The sequence below is a fragment of the Ischnura elegans genome, chromosome 2 (genome assembly GCF_921293095.1).
Source record: "Ischnura elegans chromosome 2, ioIscEleg1.1, whole genome shotgun sequence".
NCBI classification, from domain to species: domain Eukaryota; kingdom Metazoa; phylum Arthropoda; class Insecta; order Odonata; family Coenagrionidae; genus Ischnura; species Ischnura elegans.
In genome coordinates this window covers 63474275-63494143 of record NC_060247.1, presented here as the reverse complement: position 1 = coordinate 63494143, position 19869 = coordinate 63474275, and the positions used below count along the sequence as shown (strand labels likewise).

The 19869-nt window shown below is 37.3% G+C and overlaps 1 protein-coding gene across 1 annotated transcript; it reads right to left on the bottom strand.

Moving 5' to 3' along the window:
- Window positions 1-4378: 4378 nt before the first annotated feature.
- LOC124153843 lies at window positions 4379-14994 on the bottom strand. The gene is made up of 5 exons (XM_046527221.1): window positions 14862-14994; window positions 7970-8083; window positions 6614-6727; window positions 5512-5650; window positions 4379-5080 (listed from the first exon to the last, which is right to left on the bottom strand). Exons 1-4 carry the CDS (start codon window positions 14926-14928, stop codon window positions 5583-5585), a joined length of 363 nt encoding a protein of 120 aa, XP_046383177.1. The 5' UTR covers window positions 14929-14994; the 3' UTR covers window positions 4379-5080; window positions 5512-5582.
- Window positions 14995-19869: the final 4875 nt, after the last annotated feature.

Genomic DNA, 19869 nt, shown 5'->3' with positions numbered 1-19869 from the left:
AGCCAGAATCAGGCCCCTGGCGTCTATGTAAAAGTACGTACCACTCCTGACAAGGAGTTATAATTTATGTGGTGGGATCTTTTTGGCCATTATCCATCACATACCACTGTTGTCAGCGATGTACGGTCTTTATCCACACCATTTTCTTTAATCTTGAGCCCACATTCTCACACAGCCTTTTTCTTCGTCTCTTCCCAAGCAACATCATATATGGCAGAAGTGACGTACACTGGGCTGAAATCGAAAAAAAAACTGGCCAAAAATCATATCTTACATTTTTAATGAGTAGCTCGATGAATTATTTCCAACTATGTTTTTTAGGCTATGTAACACGAATTTAATGACATTTTGCCGAAAAATTTTGCCGGGGAGTTTTAATACAAATTCTTGGACATCGAAAAAATACAAAATTTGATTATTCGGACCACTTTAGTATAGTGGGAGCATTTTATTGAAATTAAAAGTTGGCGATGTGAAAGTAAGTAGTTTAAAATAAAATTTAAATATTTAAATGAAAAAGTTCCTATAAAATACATAATTTTTTGTTAATGACATAGTACTTAATTACCAGTTGAACTTTGTGCCAACTTTTTTCCGAAAGAACACACATCAGAAGTTATCTCGCAAGCTTTTTGTATCTTGAATAATGTAATTGAAAACCTGAAATTATTTAAATTAACATCAATATTAACACCATAAACAAACTTAAATTATTAATTCACCAACTCAACTCTAGTTTTCATTTTCAATCAAGGGAAAGGTTGATGATGGCCCCATGTTCATTATTGAATCTTGACATTGATGCTAAAACGCGACAGGCTGTGTTGTTAAGGAGCTCTTGATGGTCCACATTACATTTTCTTCTCCCATTGATATCCCCTTAGGGTACCGATGAAGATTTTTTTGCGTAAAGCCCTTTCATAACTAGGGTAAAGATGGATGCCACATTTGCTGGCAGTCTTGCGAGTAATTTTGTACCGAAATTTTATTAAATTTCAATTAACAATTGGCGAAAGAGCTTCTTCTGGCGTCAGTTCATTTTGAGTTATAGGTATTGCACTCAATTTCTGTAACATCCGTTTCCCTCGGGTTGAGGTTGTCGTGGTCATTTCGGTGATTATCTTCCCTGCCGCATCTTTCACTTGCGAGCGCAGTGTCATAGATGTGGCTACCTATAGCTTTGCTGCTGATGCTTTCTCTGTCAAATCAACTACTTTTCTCCTCTTATTGTTAAAGCTATCACCAGACCTCTCATGTATTTCTTCGGCCTTTCTTTGCTGCCTAACCCGGATTTAAACAGCAATAGTGAAATAAAACGGCCTGGGGGAAAGTAAAGTCAATACGAATACCTTAAACAATAATACGTTACAACTTGAGAAGGTGAAGGAGATTATTATACACATGTGCTAGGAACCTTACTTCTCTAACCATCATCGACATTTTTTTTTCAAACGTGTCGCTAATTCTCTCGTCCAATTTCTTGAAATACGTATTGAAAAAGTATTTGTTACTGACGTTCTTAAATACTTCCTTCATTTTCACTTCATGCTCTAAGTTGAACTTATTGAGAAGGTATTGCATGGCTAATTTACGCTTTGAAGACAACGAATTTCTACTTCCATTTACAAAAACGTCATGTATTTCTTTTCTTGTTACTTACATGCGCTCCATTTTTTCTTATCCGGAATATGAACACCCTGAATCACCGAAGAAGAGCCTCGAAATTAGAATAAAATTCCCTGCGCAATACAACACACACAATCAGTAACTTGTTTTCCTTGGAAAACATAACTTTTTATCATTGCGAGATCCCCTCTACTAGTGGTAGTTCGGTCTCAAGGCTGAAATTTCACGCCCTAAGGAAAATTACCTTGGCTCCTCACTTTCGTAGCACATGCACCGAGATACTTTCACCGTCAGAAGAAAAAGCTGACTAATTTCCTCGGTAAAATCGTGAAAGGAATGTTTTTCAACCAATTGGGAAGAACGATATTAATTAACTACACACATATTTTTGAAAGGCATCGAGCGAGCTACCTTGTAGAAATCGTCCGTGTAGGTATCGAAAATGTATCAAAAAGACATCGAAGGCAGAAGCGAGCCTCAAAAGTGCAAAAACTCTCATTAGAACGAGGCAATAAAGCAAAAGCGGTATTACTTCAAAAGGACAGTTATGCTTTGAGTACCAAATTTCTTAAACGCTAGACTCGTGTAGAGAAATCGTAAGACTGAAGTAAGATTTACGGGCATAATAGGAAATAACGCAGTAGGCAGGGCAGTGCCCGTCACCACTCGATTTTTGCCCTTTCCAATGTTTGAGCTTATGGAATCTATAGAAGGCCTAGGAGAATGTGGATAGCAAAATGCGGGTGCAAAGCGGTAAGATATGGGTTCTCCAATAGTGAGGAGCTATTTCCCTTGCAGCCACCCACTTTCGGAGACAAGCTTCTGACGTGCTCGGAAGACGAATTTTTTACCGAAGGTGGGGGGCGAATATTATTCGTAGGAATAATATGAAAACCCCGACTTTCCCTCCGGAACCCCTCCTAAAATATTCACTTGTCATTTGTGAATTCCAACTTCCTCAAAGTTGAGCCGGAATCTATTGAATGTAAAAATTCTCTAGGACATATTTAGCCGACAACCACACTCGTTCATATTGTAGACGTCTGCCGGCATGTTAAAAAATCGTTCTCCTGAAATAATTCTAAGAGTATGTACATTAGAAAAGTGACCAACGCTTTCTTTATTCAGTTCTTCACCTCTAGCTAGTGAGAACTCTTGATACCTCCAAACGCAAAGTTCTGAACTTTTTCTTCAAAATTTATTAAGCCAGTCGTAACGCACCACCTTCAGTTCTGCATTGAAGGCCAAGCTAGCCCAATATTTTCAGCAAACGGATAGGCTAGTAATCTAATATTCTTTCGATCAGGTGCGATCCCAGATTTTTCCAGACATTGATTATGGCTGACAAGTCGCTTTTCCTGCTCTTTGCCAAATAAACCGTGGGGCCCGAAAGAATATTTTCTCGCTTTACCGGTCTGTCTGCAACGGCGAATACTGCGAGAGGGGACTAATGGTATCTCGAAGGCTCACTTATTCTAGAATCACCTGCTTTCAGCCTCGTGAGGTTATTTTACTTGCTCTACCAACCAAGGGCAACTGCTTGCTCCTTTAGCCTTTATTTTGTAAATACGCATGATCTAAAGTGAAAAAGATTATTTAAAAAACATTGGACAGAATCACTCAAATGAAGAGCAAGCGGTAATCGACATAGCCTGAACGAACGACAGAGCTAATTGCATAGGAGATGGGATTTAAATCTTAAGCTTGTCAGGGGGAATCAGCACTGAGAAGACAGACGCGTCTGTTGCAACAAGGGATAGCCTTTAGAAAATTACGATGAACCAGTTGCGAATGGTATTTTGTACTTTTAAGGATGGGCTTCTTTTTGAGTGCATGTACAACAGTAGTTTCCGTATGAAATGTATTTAAAATTTGGAATATATATTCTCCATGGTGTCTTAATTACATGGTGGCATTACCCTTTTATGGGCAATGGCTCTTTGCTTTCAACTTCAACAGAAGTCTTTCTGCTGAATTTTCTGTTGATTTTGGATGAATCTGTGGCTTAGAATCCATCACGTGGAGCGTATGCGTGGAGCGTGGCACGTATGTTTGTTAAAATGTTGTTAAAATTGTTTAAAAAATCTGTATGTAGACCCTTGGTGTTGATGGGATTCAAAGAGTAAATATCTGTGTTCAAAGCCTTTATATAATTGTCTGTCACAAGGTTGCATCTTCTTTTTAGTGATTATTTATTCTTTTTCACTTCATTATTTATTCTTTTTTTATACATTTCTAAGTACGTCAACGGTAAGCGAAGGCTTTAATCCATCAATTTCCAGTAATTAATTTAGTATGCAACGTGCCGAAAAGTACGATTCTATGATCATCAACATTACTTCTGCATTTAAAAAATACACATGCGAGCTTATATTCAAATAGTGTAATATAAGGGGTCAAAAGGAGAAAACCATTTCTTCAGCAGCGTAGCTTACCTCACAGTGATATAATTGAAAGGAAAATCTATCTTATTGCTCGGCGTATGTTATTGAAATGGCAGTTGTAAATCTTTAGCATTAATCACGAACTCTGAGTGACAATAATTTGGGAAAAATTAACCTACTCCATCCTCGCCGTCACTTACTCCTTACTAGCCAGAAAAAGTTTATACATCCTTTCTTTCGTCATTTTCAGAATTATCTCTACAATCATGAATTAAATCCACGGATCAGACAATAAAAGTTGCTCCATCAACACATTATATTAATGTAAACATTCTAAAAAAGGGTGTAGAAAACATTATTTCATATACTTCTTTGACCAAATATGTGATTTATTGCATTTTAATCAATTTGATGGCAAAAATACAAAGGATCATATAAATGTAATAAAGCCAACATTAAAAAAAATATTTTTACAAATTATATTTGGCTATTAACTCTTTGTATATAGAGTTACACGATAAAGTGATTTTGAAAGTTCCAGCTCAATTTTTCCTGCTGGAAACATTTATTGAATGCATTTGTAGGGTCATCTGTAGCTGCTTTCGCAGCGTTGTAAATAATGTTACTCGAGTTAACAAGCACATGGGGATTAACATTTGAATGCACTGTAGGGAGTGCTGGAAATGGGGGTAGTGTTGGCAGTGTAGGGGGTGCTGGAAATTGGGGTAGTGTTGGCAATGTAGGGAGTGCTGGAAATGGGGGTAGTGTTGGCAATGTAGGGAGTGAGGGCAATCTAGGTAGTTCAGGTAATTTAGGTGGTGTAGGTAATGTAGGGAGTGCAGGAAATGTATGAAGTGCAGTTATTGGTTCAGGGATTGTAAGTGGTGCAGACGTTGTCGTCTTTATCGTCATTTTAGTAGCACAAGTTGTTGCCACTGTAGAATCCAAAAGAGGCTGCTTAGTGGGTGGTGTGCTGATGTCCTGTGAAATTCCAATATTTACTTCTGGATGAGATTGACAGCCTTGGATCGTGCGTGACGCGGAATGAGCTGGTTCGTAATCATGGATCGCTGAAATGGAAAATTAAGATGCATTAAGATAAACGAGATAACGACTAAATATTTGGCCCTCAAGTTTCAGGTCGCTGAATGGATATAATGAGACCATGTTGTGGATAATATTAATAGGTATCCATACACAATGAAGCAGTATCGAAAAAATACCTCACGAGTCTTTACATAAATTATTGTCGTTCGTTTCATTATCCCTGAAGTGAATGAGTATCCCGACCTACTTACAATGCCGGATAATGGAAAACAGATATAATTTAATCTTGTTAAATTAGTTTCTTGAAAAATATTTTTAATAATCCTGTTATTCATAGGCATTTTTATCAATCCTCCACATTACGTAATATTAGGTAAAAAAGCATCTCAATTCAACTCTTAAAGCTACACAGGTGCCTTTTATTGGTTACATATCGACTATCTGGATTACTTACCGGTTTAACCGGAAGATGTTGCATTGATTGGATTGGACTAGGGTGATGCCTCCTGATTAAAGTTAAAATTGTTATCTCGAAAATAGACGTGGAAATATATTTTTCCCGTCATTAATATTTTGTTCCTTCCTTTGCTCACCTAAAAGAAATAAAAATTATAATTAAACAGACATGTGGAAGAATGAAGCATGGTTATTTGTAAACGGGAAACCTCGCGAAAATTCAGGTGGAAAAACCACAAAAGTTAAGCAAAAATATAGCAGTTTCAGTTTTAATTATGCTCGAATTCACAGATATATCCACGAGAATCTTACAGACACCTATTCTGCCAGAGAGAAGATATAATTCGAAAAAAATGGAAGAAAAATTTTCGAATTATTTTTATGGTGCATTTGGTATCAGATTACATTCCCTACTTAGCCGAAGTGTTTATCCTCGCAAGTGATAGGGAAAATTTTTCCTCATTTGGGTTTTTAACTGTAGAAATACGGATTCTTTACTAATGTTTCATTGCCATTGAAACTGAAGCATGAACTTCCACCGTTTTTCTTAGTGGGGGCAATGCAACCTCATGACCATGCTGTGAAATAAGAGAGAAGCGTGTGGTGTTGGAAAATTTGGCCGCAAGTGTTGGATGATTGAAAACAGATATATTTTATTCTTATTGAATTTTTTCTTGATAACTATTTTAAATAATCCTGATGTTCTTAGGCATTTTATTATAACAACCTATACATTACCTAATTTTAAGTGAATGTGCATCTCAATTCAACTCTTAAAACTACACACGTGCCTTATTATTGGTTACATATCGGCTCCAAATTGGTTCTGAAGTGTATTGCTTTAATCATTTTGAAGAATAATTCATTTTTTCGTTAGCTAATTTAATTTTAATCTGCTTCTTGTTGTTCGTATAAGTGGTTTTGCAATACTTGACAGAACATTAGAAGCAGAGTGTCAGCATTCCTTAAGGTGATTCAAAATTACGACTCTAAGAAATTCTTAAGTCTTCAAAACCGTTTCAATATGATCTATCTTATCAGACGCGGCAAAGGAATCATTGAGGTATTTTATGGGGCCATCGAGTAATTGGAATGCTTACCGGATTCAGCGGAATACGAAGCATTATTAAGAATGAACTTGAGTGATGCCCCCAGATTTGCTGCTAAATTATTAACTTTCAGATCAGTAACCATTTGTCCATTCCTTGGCTCACCTAAAAGAAAAAATAATAATAATTAAATAATCATGTGAAAGAATGACACATAGTTAGTTGGTTTACGGGAAACCTATCGAAAATTCAGGTGGAAAAACCATAAAAATTTATCTAAAATATAGCAGTTTCCGTTTTAATTTTGCTCGTATTCACATATATAACCACGAGAATCTTACACTCTTCTATTGTGCCAGGGAGGAGATATAATTCGAAAAAAAAATTTAATAAAAATATACGAACGTCATTTTTAAGAAAAAAAAAATTGAATCACTATCCCAAATACCATGCATTTAAATACCACTTCGCTGGAACGAAAATTTTAGTTTTCTATCCAAAGGATGAGGAATTAGGCACATCTGGCTTCATCAAAATCACCCATTCCTTCGCCACTTGTGTGCATTCACATACCACACTCATAGCCCAGGTTTACATTTTAACGGTTGTTTTTCGTTTCTGTGTCGTGCGTTTTAGATTTTGTTACTGAAATTACATGTGCTGGAAATTTTAAAATAATTTTTTTAACGGTGCATTTGGTATCAGATAACATTCCCTACTTAGCCTAAATGTGTTTATCCACACAAGTGATAGGGACATTTATTCCCCATTTGGGTTTTTAACTGTAGAAATACGGATTCTTTACTAATGTTTCATTGCCATTGAAACTAAAGCCTAAGCTTCCACCGTTTTTCTTAGTGGGGGCAATGCAACCTCATGACCATACTGTGAAATAAGAGAGAAGCGTGTGGTGTTGGAAAATTTGGCCGCAAGTGTTGGATGATTGAAAACAGATATATTTTATTCTTATTGAATTTTTTTCTTGATAACTATTTTAAACAATCCTGATGTTCTCAGGCTATTTATTATCATAGCCTGCACATTACGTAATTTTAGGTGAATGTGCATCTCGATTCAACTCTTAAAACTACACACGTGTCTTATTATTGGTTACATATCGGTTCCCAATTACTGCAGAGGTGTATTGTTTTCCGCATTTTGAAGCATAATTTATTTTTTCATCAGCTAATTTAATTTCAGTCGACTTCTTGTTGTTCGTATAAGTGGTTTTGCAATACTTGACAGAAAATTAGAAGCAGAGAGTCAGCATTCCTTAAGGTGATTCAAAATTACGACTCTAAGAAATTCTTAAGTCTTCAAAACCGTTTCAATAAGATCTATCTTATCAGCCGGGCAAAGGAATCATTGAGGTATTTTATAGGGCCATCGACGAATTGGAATGCTTACCGGATTCAGCGGAATACGAAGCATTATTAAGATTGAACTTGAGTGATGCCTCCAGATTTGATGCTAAATTATTAACTTTCAGATCATTAAACTTTTGTCCATTCCTTGGCTCACCTGAAAGAAAAAATAATAATAATTAAATAGTCATGTGAAATAATGACACATAGTTAATCGGTTTACGGGAAACCTATCGAAAATTCAGGTGGAAAAACCATAAAAATATATCTAAAATATAGCAGTTTCAGTTTTAATTTTGCTCGTACTCACATATATAAGCATGAGAATCTTACACTCTTCTATTGTGCCAGGGAGGAGATATAATTCGAAAAAATGTAAGAAAAATTTTCGTATCTAATTCGTATGCAGATAGTATCCATTGACTACCGCTCCGTCGCTTTTCGTCAATGGATACTATCTGCATACGAATTAGATACGAAGGATTCTGTGTCGTCTGGGAAGGTGTCGGTACGGCCACCGGCTAGTGGGTTTCATGAACTCCCCGGGGCGCATTGTACGTTTTATTTTGTTTTTACCTCATCACCGAGTAAATAATGAGGTTTGCTGCAATGTTAACTTTTTCTGCCCCTTCGAGTACGCCTCAATAAGTCACTGTGTCATCATCCATATTGACAGAAATGTAAGATATTGGTTGATGAACATGAGGTTTGCTAACATATAATGACTTTCTCTCATTTATGTTGCCACTTTCACTCGATTGTGATAGGATTTATTTCTCTCTATCATCATTTATCGTATTTACTCCTTCGTCATAAAAAAGATATTTTTGATGAAATATGAGTTTTGCCGCAATGTTATCACTTTATCTCACTCTGAATAGGCAACTATTATTTCACTCAATCATCAATTGGCGTTTCTCTCGGCATAGAAATAAGATCTTTTTATTTAAGTATGAAGTTTGCCACAACGGTATCAGTTTCTTTCATTTGTAATAGGCAACTATATTTCATTTTAACGTCAGCCATTGATTCCCTTGACGACAAAAGAAGATATTTGTTAATAAATATGAGGTTTGCCGCAATATTATCATTTTCTCTCACTTGGAATGCGCAACTTATGCATATGTATTTCACCCAATCACGATTTCTTTACTTCCTCGTCATTACACTTCTTTTAATTACACCCAGCTCCATATTTTTATAACAATTTCCTAACTTGTTCCTCTAATATAACATTTACATCTGCTTTTGAATCCTATAGTATATGCAATAGTAATTTATATGTATACGTTCACGTTCCATGGTATGTGATTTTCGTCTACTACGGTGCCAATGGCATAACCTTCCGTTGATAACATTTTGACGGAACTTACTTAATGACAACTATATTACCAAATCATGAACAAATAGCAACATACGGAAACAATATTTAAAAAAAGAAGCTACGATCTCTAGGATAGTTTCAATAATTCATTCCAGCAACAACAATCTCCATCACATTCAAACTTTATTGTGATGTTGTAATATTGTTTCCTTCGATTCTGTAGGTACAGCATTACTACCACACATTATATAAGCATTGTTAACAACTTATCCAATATCGATTATCTTAATCTGGCAATAAGTCGTAATTTCCGCAAATAAAAAGATTGAGAATGACGACAAAAAACTGTGCCAATAGTCTTCACTTGTTTTACCCTTATTTCCTTGGTGGTAACGCGTTAAATGACTTCTAACTTCGGATATATTCTGTTTTCCCTGTTTGGGAAGGAAGGGGAACCGTACCGACTGGTTTGAAACCGACGACCTTACAGAATCGCTGAAAGTGCCGTCGTCGGTACAGAAACCGATGTCGGTACGGAATGATGTCCAGTCGGTGGGCTTGAAAGGGAAACCGATCGTGCGGTACCGACGAAATACAGAATACGGCCCCAGGTTGGAATGGGTGTGAAGCAAAGAAACTTTATGCATGGTGGGTGAAGAGCAGTAGCGGATACAGAAATAACTCAAGTGGGACGCAAAAGTTACCTTGTGTTACCTTTACTTTTATCGTAATAAAAAATAATAAAGTCACATGCAAAGTTTAAATAGGTTTTAATTTTAGTGATTATGTATGGTCACGAGCACTCGTGGGGTACGGACGTGCTGTGGGGAAGGGAAAGGACAGCGGGTAAGGTCGTCGTGTTGACCGCAAAGGAGCTTGCTTTTGGGGAGGAAATGAAGAACGGAAGGGCGGCGAAATCGGTGGAAGTGAAGTGTACATTTTGCCATAGGACTCTGAGAAATGGGGTGCGATGTAGTGAATGCTGCGCATGGTACCATTTCAATTGTACCGAAAGCAGGCTGGAGGACTGTGTAAGGGATGATTGGAGGTGTAGCATATGTGAAATTCAGAAAAGTCGGAGAGTTATGGAGGAGAAAGCGGAAGCTCTTGAGCGGTTGCAGGCGGAGCTAGAAAAAGTCCAAAGTAAAATAATTGATTGGACTGCTGAAAACGTTGGACTAAAAGCAGAAATCGCAGAAATGAAGCTGCGGCTGGATAAGCGCCTCGAAGGCGACGCCCGCACTGACCCAGGGTTCGGAGGAAGGAAATCCGAAGAATCCAAGACTACGAGGGAGAAATTTGACGGTGATAATGCAGACAAGAGTGCGCTGAGAGGGGAGACACGGAGGAACATCCTTAGTCAGGAGAAGAAGAATAATTGAGGGAGAGCACAAAAGAAAAAGACAATATGGCAATATAGTCGTGGGGACAGTATTGGATTCCAGTCTTTTTTGAGGAATAGGTACCCTGAGTGGGTAAGCGGAGGTCAAAACGTAGAAGAAATCTGGGGCGATTTTAAGAAGATAATGGAGGAAGGATTAAACCTATTTGTTCCAAGAAAAGTCATCAAAGCAAGTACTGATCCCAAATATTACAACAAAACTATCAGATCACTAAAGAGAAAAGTTAGGATTAGTCATAGGAAACGGAACGAAAGCTCGGATTCGCTAAAAAGGTACAAAATGCTGATACGCACATTAAATAGGGAAAAGAAAATTGCCAAGGAATTATTTTTGCAACACACAAAATCTAAAGATAATGGCAATATGTTTTTTAAATACATGAGGAAGCGGAGAGATAAAAAGGGAACAATAGAAGTTTTAAAAAACGAAAAAGGAACCATTATCACAGATGACAAAGAGAAGGCCAATGCACTCAATAATTGGTACGCTAGTGTTTTCTCAAGGATGGAAACCAGAACGGACAAAATTACTGATGCAACCCAAACAATAGGACAACAGGAAGACAAATATTTGGTTATTTCTTCGAGGTCAGAAATTTTCGGCAACATGAGAAAAACGAGAAAAAATAAGTCAGTGGGGCCCGATGGAGTTTCTATCGATTTATTGAAATTGGGTGGCTTGGCCGTTTCGAATTACATATACCATTTATTCAATGTTACAATGAACAACAATGCCTTACCAAGTGACTGGAAGAAGGCCAGCGTAATAACAATTTTCAAAGGAGGAGATAAAGATCTAGTGGAAAATTATAGACAGGTAAGCCTAATTTCTGTAGAATGCAAATTGTTAGAAAAGATCATAGCAAACTACCTTTGGGATTTATGGGAAAGCGAGAATTGGTTGTATAACCGCCAACATGGATATAGAAAAGGACACTTACCTGAAACCCAACTGTTAGGGTTTTGCCACGAAATTGCCGACTTAATAGATGCGGGAAAAGAATTAGACGTGGTAATAGTCGATTTTTCTATGGCCTTTGATAAAGTTGATCATGAACGGCTTATGCTTAAGATGAGGCAGTTGCCAATGGAAATAGATGGAAGAGTCATCTTGTGGATCGATGAATTCCTCAAGGGCAGGACGCAAAGAGTTAAGGTAGGAGATGAATGCTCAGAGACGGCGAGGGTAACGTCCGGTGTTCCTCAAGGAAGCGTCTTAGGACCTTTATTGTTTTAGTATACCTAAATGACCTCCCGGAAAATATAAATTCTAACAAGGCTTTTTGCGGATGACTGTATTATTTATAGGAAAATAAGCATAAAATTGATCAGGAAACTCTTCAGAATGGCTTAAACAAATTAATGGATTGGGTATCTAGAAACGGGATGGAAATAAATCCAAATAAATGCAAATATGTTAACTTCAGGAACTGAAGAAAAAGCGAAAATAGAAATTATGAATTTTCGGGAAGTTTAATTCCAAAATCTAACAGCTTTAAATATTTAGGAGTCCATTTATCTAAGAATTTAGGATGGGGTTTAAACGTAGAGCACACAATCAAAAAATCTTTTAAAGTATTGCACTGGGTGATGAGAAACCTCAGAGGAAGCACTAGAGCCACCAAAGAAATGGCCTATAAAACCCTAGTACGACCTACATTAGAGTACGCATCTCTTGTCTGGGACCCTCATGTTAAAGGAGAGGTCAAGAAATTGGAGAAGGTGCAGAGAAAAGCTGCTAGGTATGTGTTGGGAAAGCATAAAAAAACGGAAAGTGTGTCAGAAATGCTCAGAGTTCTAAGGTGGGAGAGCTTACAAGAGAGGAGGAAAAGAAGCAGACTATGTGGCATGTTTAGAATAATGAGTGGGGAAAAAGGATGGAAATAATTTGAGAAGGACATATCAAAACCCAGGTTTGTTGAAAAAAATGATCACCAGTTCAAGATAATTATAATAGAGGGTTATATTCTTCATTTATTCAATGTAACTATGAACAACAATACCCTACCCAAGGACTGGAAGAAGGCTAACATAAAGCCCATATTTAAAGGTGGTGACAAAAAACTTGTTGAGAATTATAGGCCAGTAAGTTTGACTTCAGTGGTTTGTAAATTAGTTGAAAAGATAATTGCCGAGTACCTCCGGGATTTGTGGGAAAGTGAAAATTGGTTATTCGAACGACAACACGGTTTTAGAAAAGGACACTCATGTCAAACCCAACTCTTAGGGTTCTGTCAAGAAATGGCCGACTCCATGGATGCGGGTTTGGAAGTGGACGCCGTTATAGTAGACCTGTCTAAAGCCTTCGATACAGTCGAACACAATCGACTCATACTAAAGATGAGACAATTACCCCAGCAAATAGACAAACGGGTGATCCTGTGGGTTGAGGACTTTCTGAAAGGTCGAACTCAAAGAGTACAAGTTGGGGATATGAGTTCCAATGAAACAATGGTTAAATCGGGGGTGCCTCAAGGTAGTGTTCTTGGGCCAATCTTGTTTTTAATTTATATAAATGACCTCCCAAACAAAATTAACTCGCATGTTAGACTTTTTGCTGACGATTGCATTATTTGTAAACAGATCGGAGGAGAGAGCGATCATGAAACTCTGCAGGTGGACATTAATAAAATGGCAGATTGGGTGACTCAGAACGGGATGGATATAAACGTTAGTAAATGTAAGCTTATACCCTTCGGCAACAAGATAAATTCTAGCAAAAGGGACAATCAGTTCTTAGGTAACCCTATTCCTAGGTGTGACAACTGTAAATACTTTGGTGTCCACCTGTCTAAAGATTTGAATTGGGGGCTGAACGTTCAATATACTGCCAAGAAAGCCTTCAAGAAACTGCACTAGGTGATGGGAAATCTAAGGGGAAGCAAGTTTCGCACGAAGGAAATGGCCTATAAAACACTGGTTAGGCCTATCCTAGAGTATGCCTCAATGGTGTGGGATCCCTATGAGGTGGGACATATAAAGGACTTGGAGAGAGTTCAAAGAAAAGCGGCTCGATACGTTTTGGGTAGGCATCGGAGGATAGAGAGCGTATCAGGCATGTTAAATATACTGGGGTGGGAATCTTTGGAAAGTAGGAGAAAAAGAAACCGACTCTGCGGTATGTATAAAATATACAAAGGGGATAAAGCATGGAGGGAATCAGGCAATGAAGTGGGAAAACCTAATTTCATTGGTAGGAACGATCATCAGTTCAAAATCAAATGCCGGGCGCAGAGGACCAATGTTAAAAAATTTTCATACCTGAATAAAACAATTGAAGATTGGAACAGATTGCCTGCAGAGTTATTTGAGCCCTTTCCTAGTATGTAAAAATATTTAAGAAAAAGCTGAAAAAGAATTTAATTTTTTAGAAATTTGAATTAAATTTTAAAATTTGTACAACTGTCTAGTTGATATGTGACTTTGTGGGGATGTTGTGTTTTTCTTTTTTGTATATACATGTTACCACATGGCCAGTTGCCAAATTGTAACTTATGTAATAATAATAATAAAGTGCCGATCACAAAGGACAAATGCGAAGCAGTTCTCCTTGAATAGGACCATAAGGGACTGGAACGATCTACCAGCAAAACTATTTGAGTCCTTCCCGAAAAATGTACACAGTTTTAAGAAGCGGTTGAAGAAGTAGGGACCAAGGGCTTTTTACAATGTTTTCTATTGTTTTTTCAAATGTTTTCTAATGTTTTTTCAATGTTTTATCTTGTTTTCTTTCATCATATGTGCATGTTACCACCAGGCCAATGGTCTACTTGTAACAATTTTAATAATAATAATAAAATACAATGCCATCTTATGATATAAAAAAGTTACAACTGTGGTTTTGCATTGTTTGGAAATACAGTCGACCCCACAATTAGGGGCGCACCCCTTCGACCCCCATCTGTATCCGCCACTGATGAAGATTTTAAGCATTCAGTAGAAATGCCGAGGAGACTTCAATGGAGACGAGGCTCCTTGTGGAGCTGTTTTTAAGCGGTAATGATCTAAAAATGCTAGGGGGAATGTTTGCAAGTAAGGTAGTGGCAGAAAGCAGTATTTGTAGACACAAAGATAGCGATTAGGCCTTATTGTGAGTTGAAGAGGTAAGTTCAATATTTTAAGACATAGATCAGGGGGATTAGAAATCTTCTCCGGGTAATAACACTTGTACCGGTAGAAATGGGAATGAAAGAATATTTCGTAACTTACTTTGGACCGACAGGAAAACTCCCATGTAACAAAGTGCCACAGCAAGGATGAAATGTATTGCAGACATTTCGAAGTACGCTGGAAGACCACTTGAGCACGATCAGTCGACGACCGATGATGTGTGACTGCTCTGGTACAGTCCCACTTATATTCTCTCTCGCCATTCCAGGAGTCGGTCCGCGCCCACTATTTGCGTCACGTGACTGTATGACTCTTATTAAAAGTTCCAAGAAACAAATAGAGGATGACGTCGTGCTAAATAGCTTTGCACTGAATCGTAGCATGTTTGTTCTGTGCATCGAATGCCTTCCGTTCACGTGTTTATACAATGATGACTTTGATTCCAAACAGTGGTAGAAATTGTGAGTAATTTCCGGCTGTTGGCGACGGTGTTGTGTTATTTGTAGGTAATTGTTCACGATGCAGATCTTTGGCTTGGTTCTCCCCTTTTAATGACGTTGATTGTGATTTATTTTGATTTCTGGTGGCGTCAATGGCTACTATAATTACGCACTACTTATTTCATTGCATCGAAAGAAAAAAAAGCAATTGATACGAAATATATTAGAATGTTTTATTCCATTTAACTCACTACTCAAATGAAAAATTAAATATTTATATCCTTGCATTTATATGAAATCAAGGGAATTACCATTTTGCTAAAAACAGAATATCTTCCAAATTTTCCTTGCAATGAGGAGAGTTTATTCGCAGGGCCGAGTAAAATACAGTCAGAGGACTATTTGAAATCAAAATATCTCTCCTCATGTATTTGTTATGCAAAAAATATGCAATAGCATTTTAAATACTCTTAAAAATACAAAGTACATTTATATAAAAACTAAGATATCATAATAAATTACTTTTATTAGCACGTTGAGTATAGTTACAAACAGTGAATATTAGGAATGCATGTTTTTCAAATAAATATTCCAAAGTCGGTCTACATACCTGGCGGAGCCGTCACCGTTATACACCGAAGTCGACCCTCGCGTATTGCTTACGAGTTCCTTGTGCGCGGGGGATCGATTTGACTTTATCGGATTGTGCAAATGGTGCAACTTGACTACTTTAACCCTCGCCAAGAGCCTCGGAAACGATTACTAAGCTACGCATGACCCTACATGGTTTTGTGAGACTTTCCACAGCCAAACATTTCCACCATAGGAGAAAGCAGAGAAGAATTAAAGGATTTTTTCGGCCCCTTGTGCGACGAATAGCGTGGAATAATTGAGTCGTTTGGTAAACTAATACAGCACATATAGTGCAACAAAATTTTAGGAGCATTCGATTATTCTACCAATATTATTTCTCCACATAGGATTGTGAAAAATACCAACATCGATACTTTCGTTTGCGTCACCGCATTCATCCATGCTCGCGTTCACCCATGTTGGCTGCGAAGGATTTTCAGTCATTTTTCAATGTTTCAAAGCAGTTAACCCACAAGCCCCACAAGTTTAAGTTTATTTGGAATACAAGTGGCACCTATATTTTGAATACCGCAACTTATTTTCATCCTTTAAACAGAAAATAATACTTTTATACCTAGAGCATGAAAATTTCTACGTGGAAAGAAGTACCGGTAAGGCATATTATATGAGAGATGACACGATGGCGGTTTTTTCAACCTCTGATCGCTCAGCAAAAAACAACATGCAAGCGACAGGCAGGTACTGCGCGAATAGGGCAACCGCTCATCCTCCGTACCACACGCTCAAGTCATTTTGTCCGTAAGTTGTTAGTTTTGGTTAGTGGATATCTCATTAACTACACTGCCTCAATGGATTCTCCCGTCAAGTGTCCACTGCGGAGAGACAGCCAAAAACTCGCCGAATGGCTTCATCGTTGACGTGTCACATAGTCTAAGAGGGTATTTGGTACGCAAAATTTTCTAAAGAATACTCTTTCAGGCGTAAATTCCTGTTTTCATTTCTTCCTTATCTGTTACATTATCGTGGAAGTGGGCGCGTTGCCACATGCCGCAAAAATTACCCCCGGTCACCGCCTCCTTTGAATTCTAAGGTCGGCACTCTGGTCAAATTGGGAAAGGGAGGAAGTAGGATATAGGAATCGGCGATCACGTACTTTAGGAGGCGATGGAATAAGATTAAGTTCAGAAGGAGTTGGAGTTGCATATCCATTATCTCCCAAGTTTCCTTATCCAAATGGGCAGAATGAGAATAAGCAATAATTTCGTTTTGGTGACTGATAGCAGGGTAGGTATTGTTTAAGGCGATGGGAAACTGATCGATACCTAACCCAGGGTTTGCATCCTGATTCCGTGTAAGGGAGCTGCGAAGTCATTATGGAGAGTGAATCATTTATCAGTGGTAGCGCTTAATAGAACCGACATATCTAGCAATCGAAGGTGCATGATTATTTATAACCCTTGTATCAAGTGCGAAGGCAAGGGAGATATATAATCAAGGTAAGCACCAAAGCGCGTACATGCCTAGAATGTCGCGTGGAAATATCAGGATGAAATTTTTTCAGGTATTGGGGCTTCAGTTTTCTTTATTAATTTTTTTTACGCGGCCAAATTACCAATAAATGAAGGAACTTTCACATTTTCGGCTCAAAATAAAGATAAAGCGATATAAATAATGAGAGAATTTTTAAAGGAATGTCATCCGTTGGGCACATGGTTGAGTCTTGACGATAGCAGATTGGTATTTTTTTTCAATCCCAAGAATCACGGAGGTAAAGGAAAGAGTGCATCTTTAAGAGAAGAAAGTATATCCTCCGTCGAATTTAAGTTTTAGCTCTGATCCTAAGACCGTGCATAAGTTTTTCATTGGTTATCTTTTCATTTAACACCCTTGATATGAGAATGACATGCAGCAACAGATATTATGCTGCTCTTACTCCGGTTGTAATATTAGTAATGCTCATTTTAATAATCCACCCAATTATTTGAACTATAAAAATGCTTATATCCTATATTATCTTAAAGTTAACGATGGGTTAACTCCTCAGAAACAAATTTGGTAAACTTAGGGCCGGTTTTATAATGCCTGGTTAACACTAACCACATTATGATACAGCCTTTAACTTTGCCAGGTTGAAAGTCCCGGTAAGCTTCTGTATAATATCAGACTCCTAGCTAACCAGAACTTTAAACCACCGCCAGGTAAAGTTGAAGGTTGTATCATAGGATGGTTAGTGCTAAATAGATATTTTAAAACCGGCTCTTAGTGTATAAGTCTATCTAACCGGGAGAATAGCTATACTCTTTGCCAAATAACAAGATTTTCAATCATTATTCAGGCTCTTTTTATTCTTTGGAAATGTCGTGCAGGGCTGAAGGTCCTTATTATATATTTTTGTGACCTCTAGGGAATGTAAAAAAAGTTGAATGGCAAAAATTATAATGACTAAGAAAATTCATTTTAACTTAGCGATTTCGATTAGGCCAAGTTAAGAACATCGCAAGGAGAATGGTTTATTAGTTTAATGTAACTTTATTTGATACAAATTCAAGATAACAATGCTAAGGTGACCATAAATGGACTGCATGTGGATAAATTCGAAGAAAAGACATACCGAGGGTAGCAGGAAGACCACCTCTGTACAGATCATAAAAGGATTCTACGAGAAAGAACGCGTGTAAATTTTGCATTTAACATTTCCATCAAAGCATAAAAGGAAATTGAGAAATGGAGAAGACTTAAAAAATAAAAAGCACCATCAAATTACCTAAGACAATGAAAGTGCTCCTTGTTTTCGTTGGAAAAGAGAAATTCTGGCGTTGATCGGTAGGATGAAGAGACCCTGGAGAGAGAAAGCAATTTTATTTGAGAAGAATTCCGTGGGCCGTCGTAAACGGAAGCATAGAAGCATATAAGGGAATGAAAAGGTCGGACGTCACTTTTTAGTGAAGGATCATTAAATTAAGTTTCCTGGATATCAGACAATTACTTATACCAATTATTTTTTATCAGAGCGCGAACCGGGTTTCAATGAATTATCATCATCTTCAGGCCATTCAATTAATTCAGGACATGATAATTCATTGAAACCCGGGTCGCGCTCTGATAAAAAATAAAAGGTATAAGTAATTGTGTGATATCCAGGAAACTTATAATAGAATACCACAAAGTAAAGCAAGAGTGAATTTTGATCATGAAATTGTTCTAGCCAGATAAAAATATCAAATTACAGCGTAAATTCACTATGAGCATACAAAACTGACAAGTCTCAGAATCATTTTCACCGTCTCGTCATATTTATTTAATAAATATTAAGAATAAGCATTATTTTTAAACAATTACCCATATTAAAAACCTCAGAGTCAAAAAATACAAATGCATTATCTAAAATTCAATGTCTTAGAATCTTGGTCCCTGTGACGTCACGTGGAGTGGCGTCGCATGGGTGCCAATCTGGCCTTTTTCAAATAAGGTTAAAATTGACCTTTTACATTCGTCTAAACTAGAATTTATAAAACCAAATAATTTGTATATTATGAATACACTAATGGTGGGCAACGAATAGCATTTATTGCCTTTCGTTTTCTATGATAAAGGAAAATACCCTTTTGTTGATAGCACAATATAATTAATTCAGGAAAGATGTACAGAATTTAGTATGAGAGACATTGACTGTTTCGCAAAAATAATTAAAAATATTTGATTCCTATATTCTTTAAATTGAAACTGTATACAGCGGTGCAGTATCTATTCGGACAAGGGGGTAATTTAGTATAGCGGAAAGAATTGCCTTCTAGTAAAGTACGTCTTCTATCAAAGGAAGTACCTCAGGGTAATGTATGATTAATATTTATATTTCTGGCCAACAAAGAGATCGCGAGATTTATGTTCGGGATTTAATTGGCGAAGTCATCATCTGAAACTATTCAGCATGCATGGAATAAGCCTAACGGCTTTCCTCACAGCCCAGTTTTTAGGAAACAGGGTTATTAATGACTCGGCGAGCATAAATATTTTTTTACCTTCTTACTACAGATAATTTATGCCAAACATGATATCATATTTGGTTGGATTTT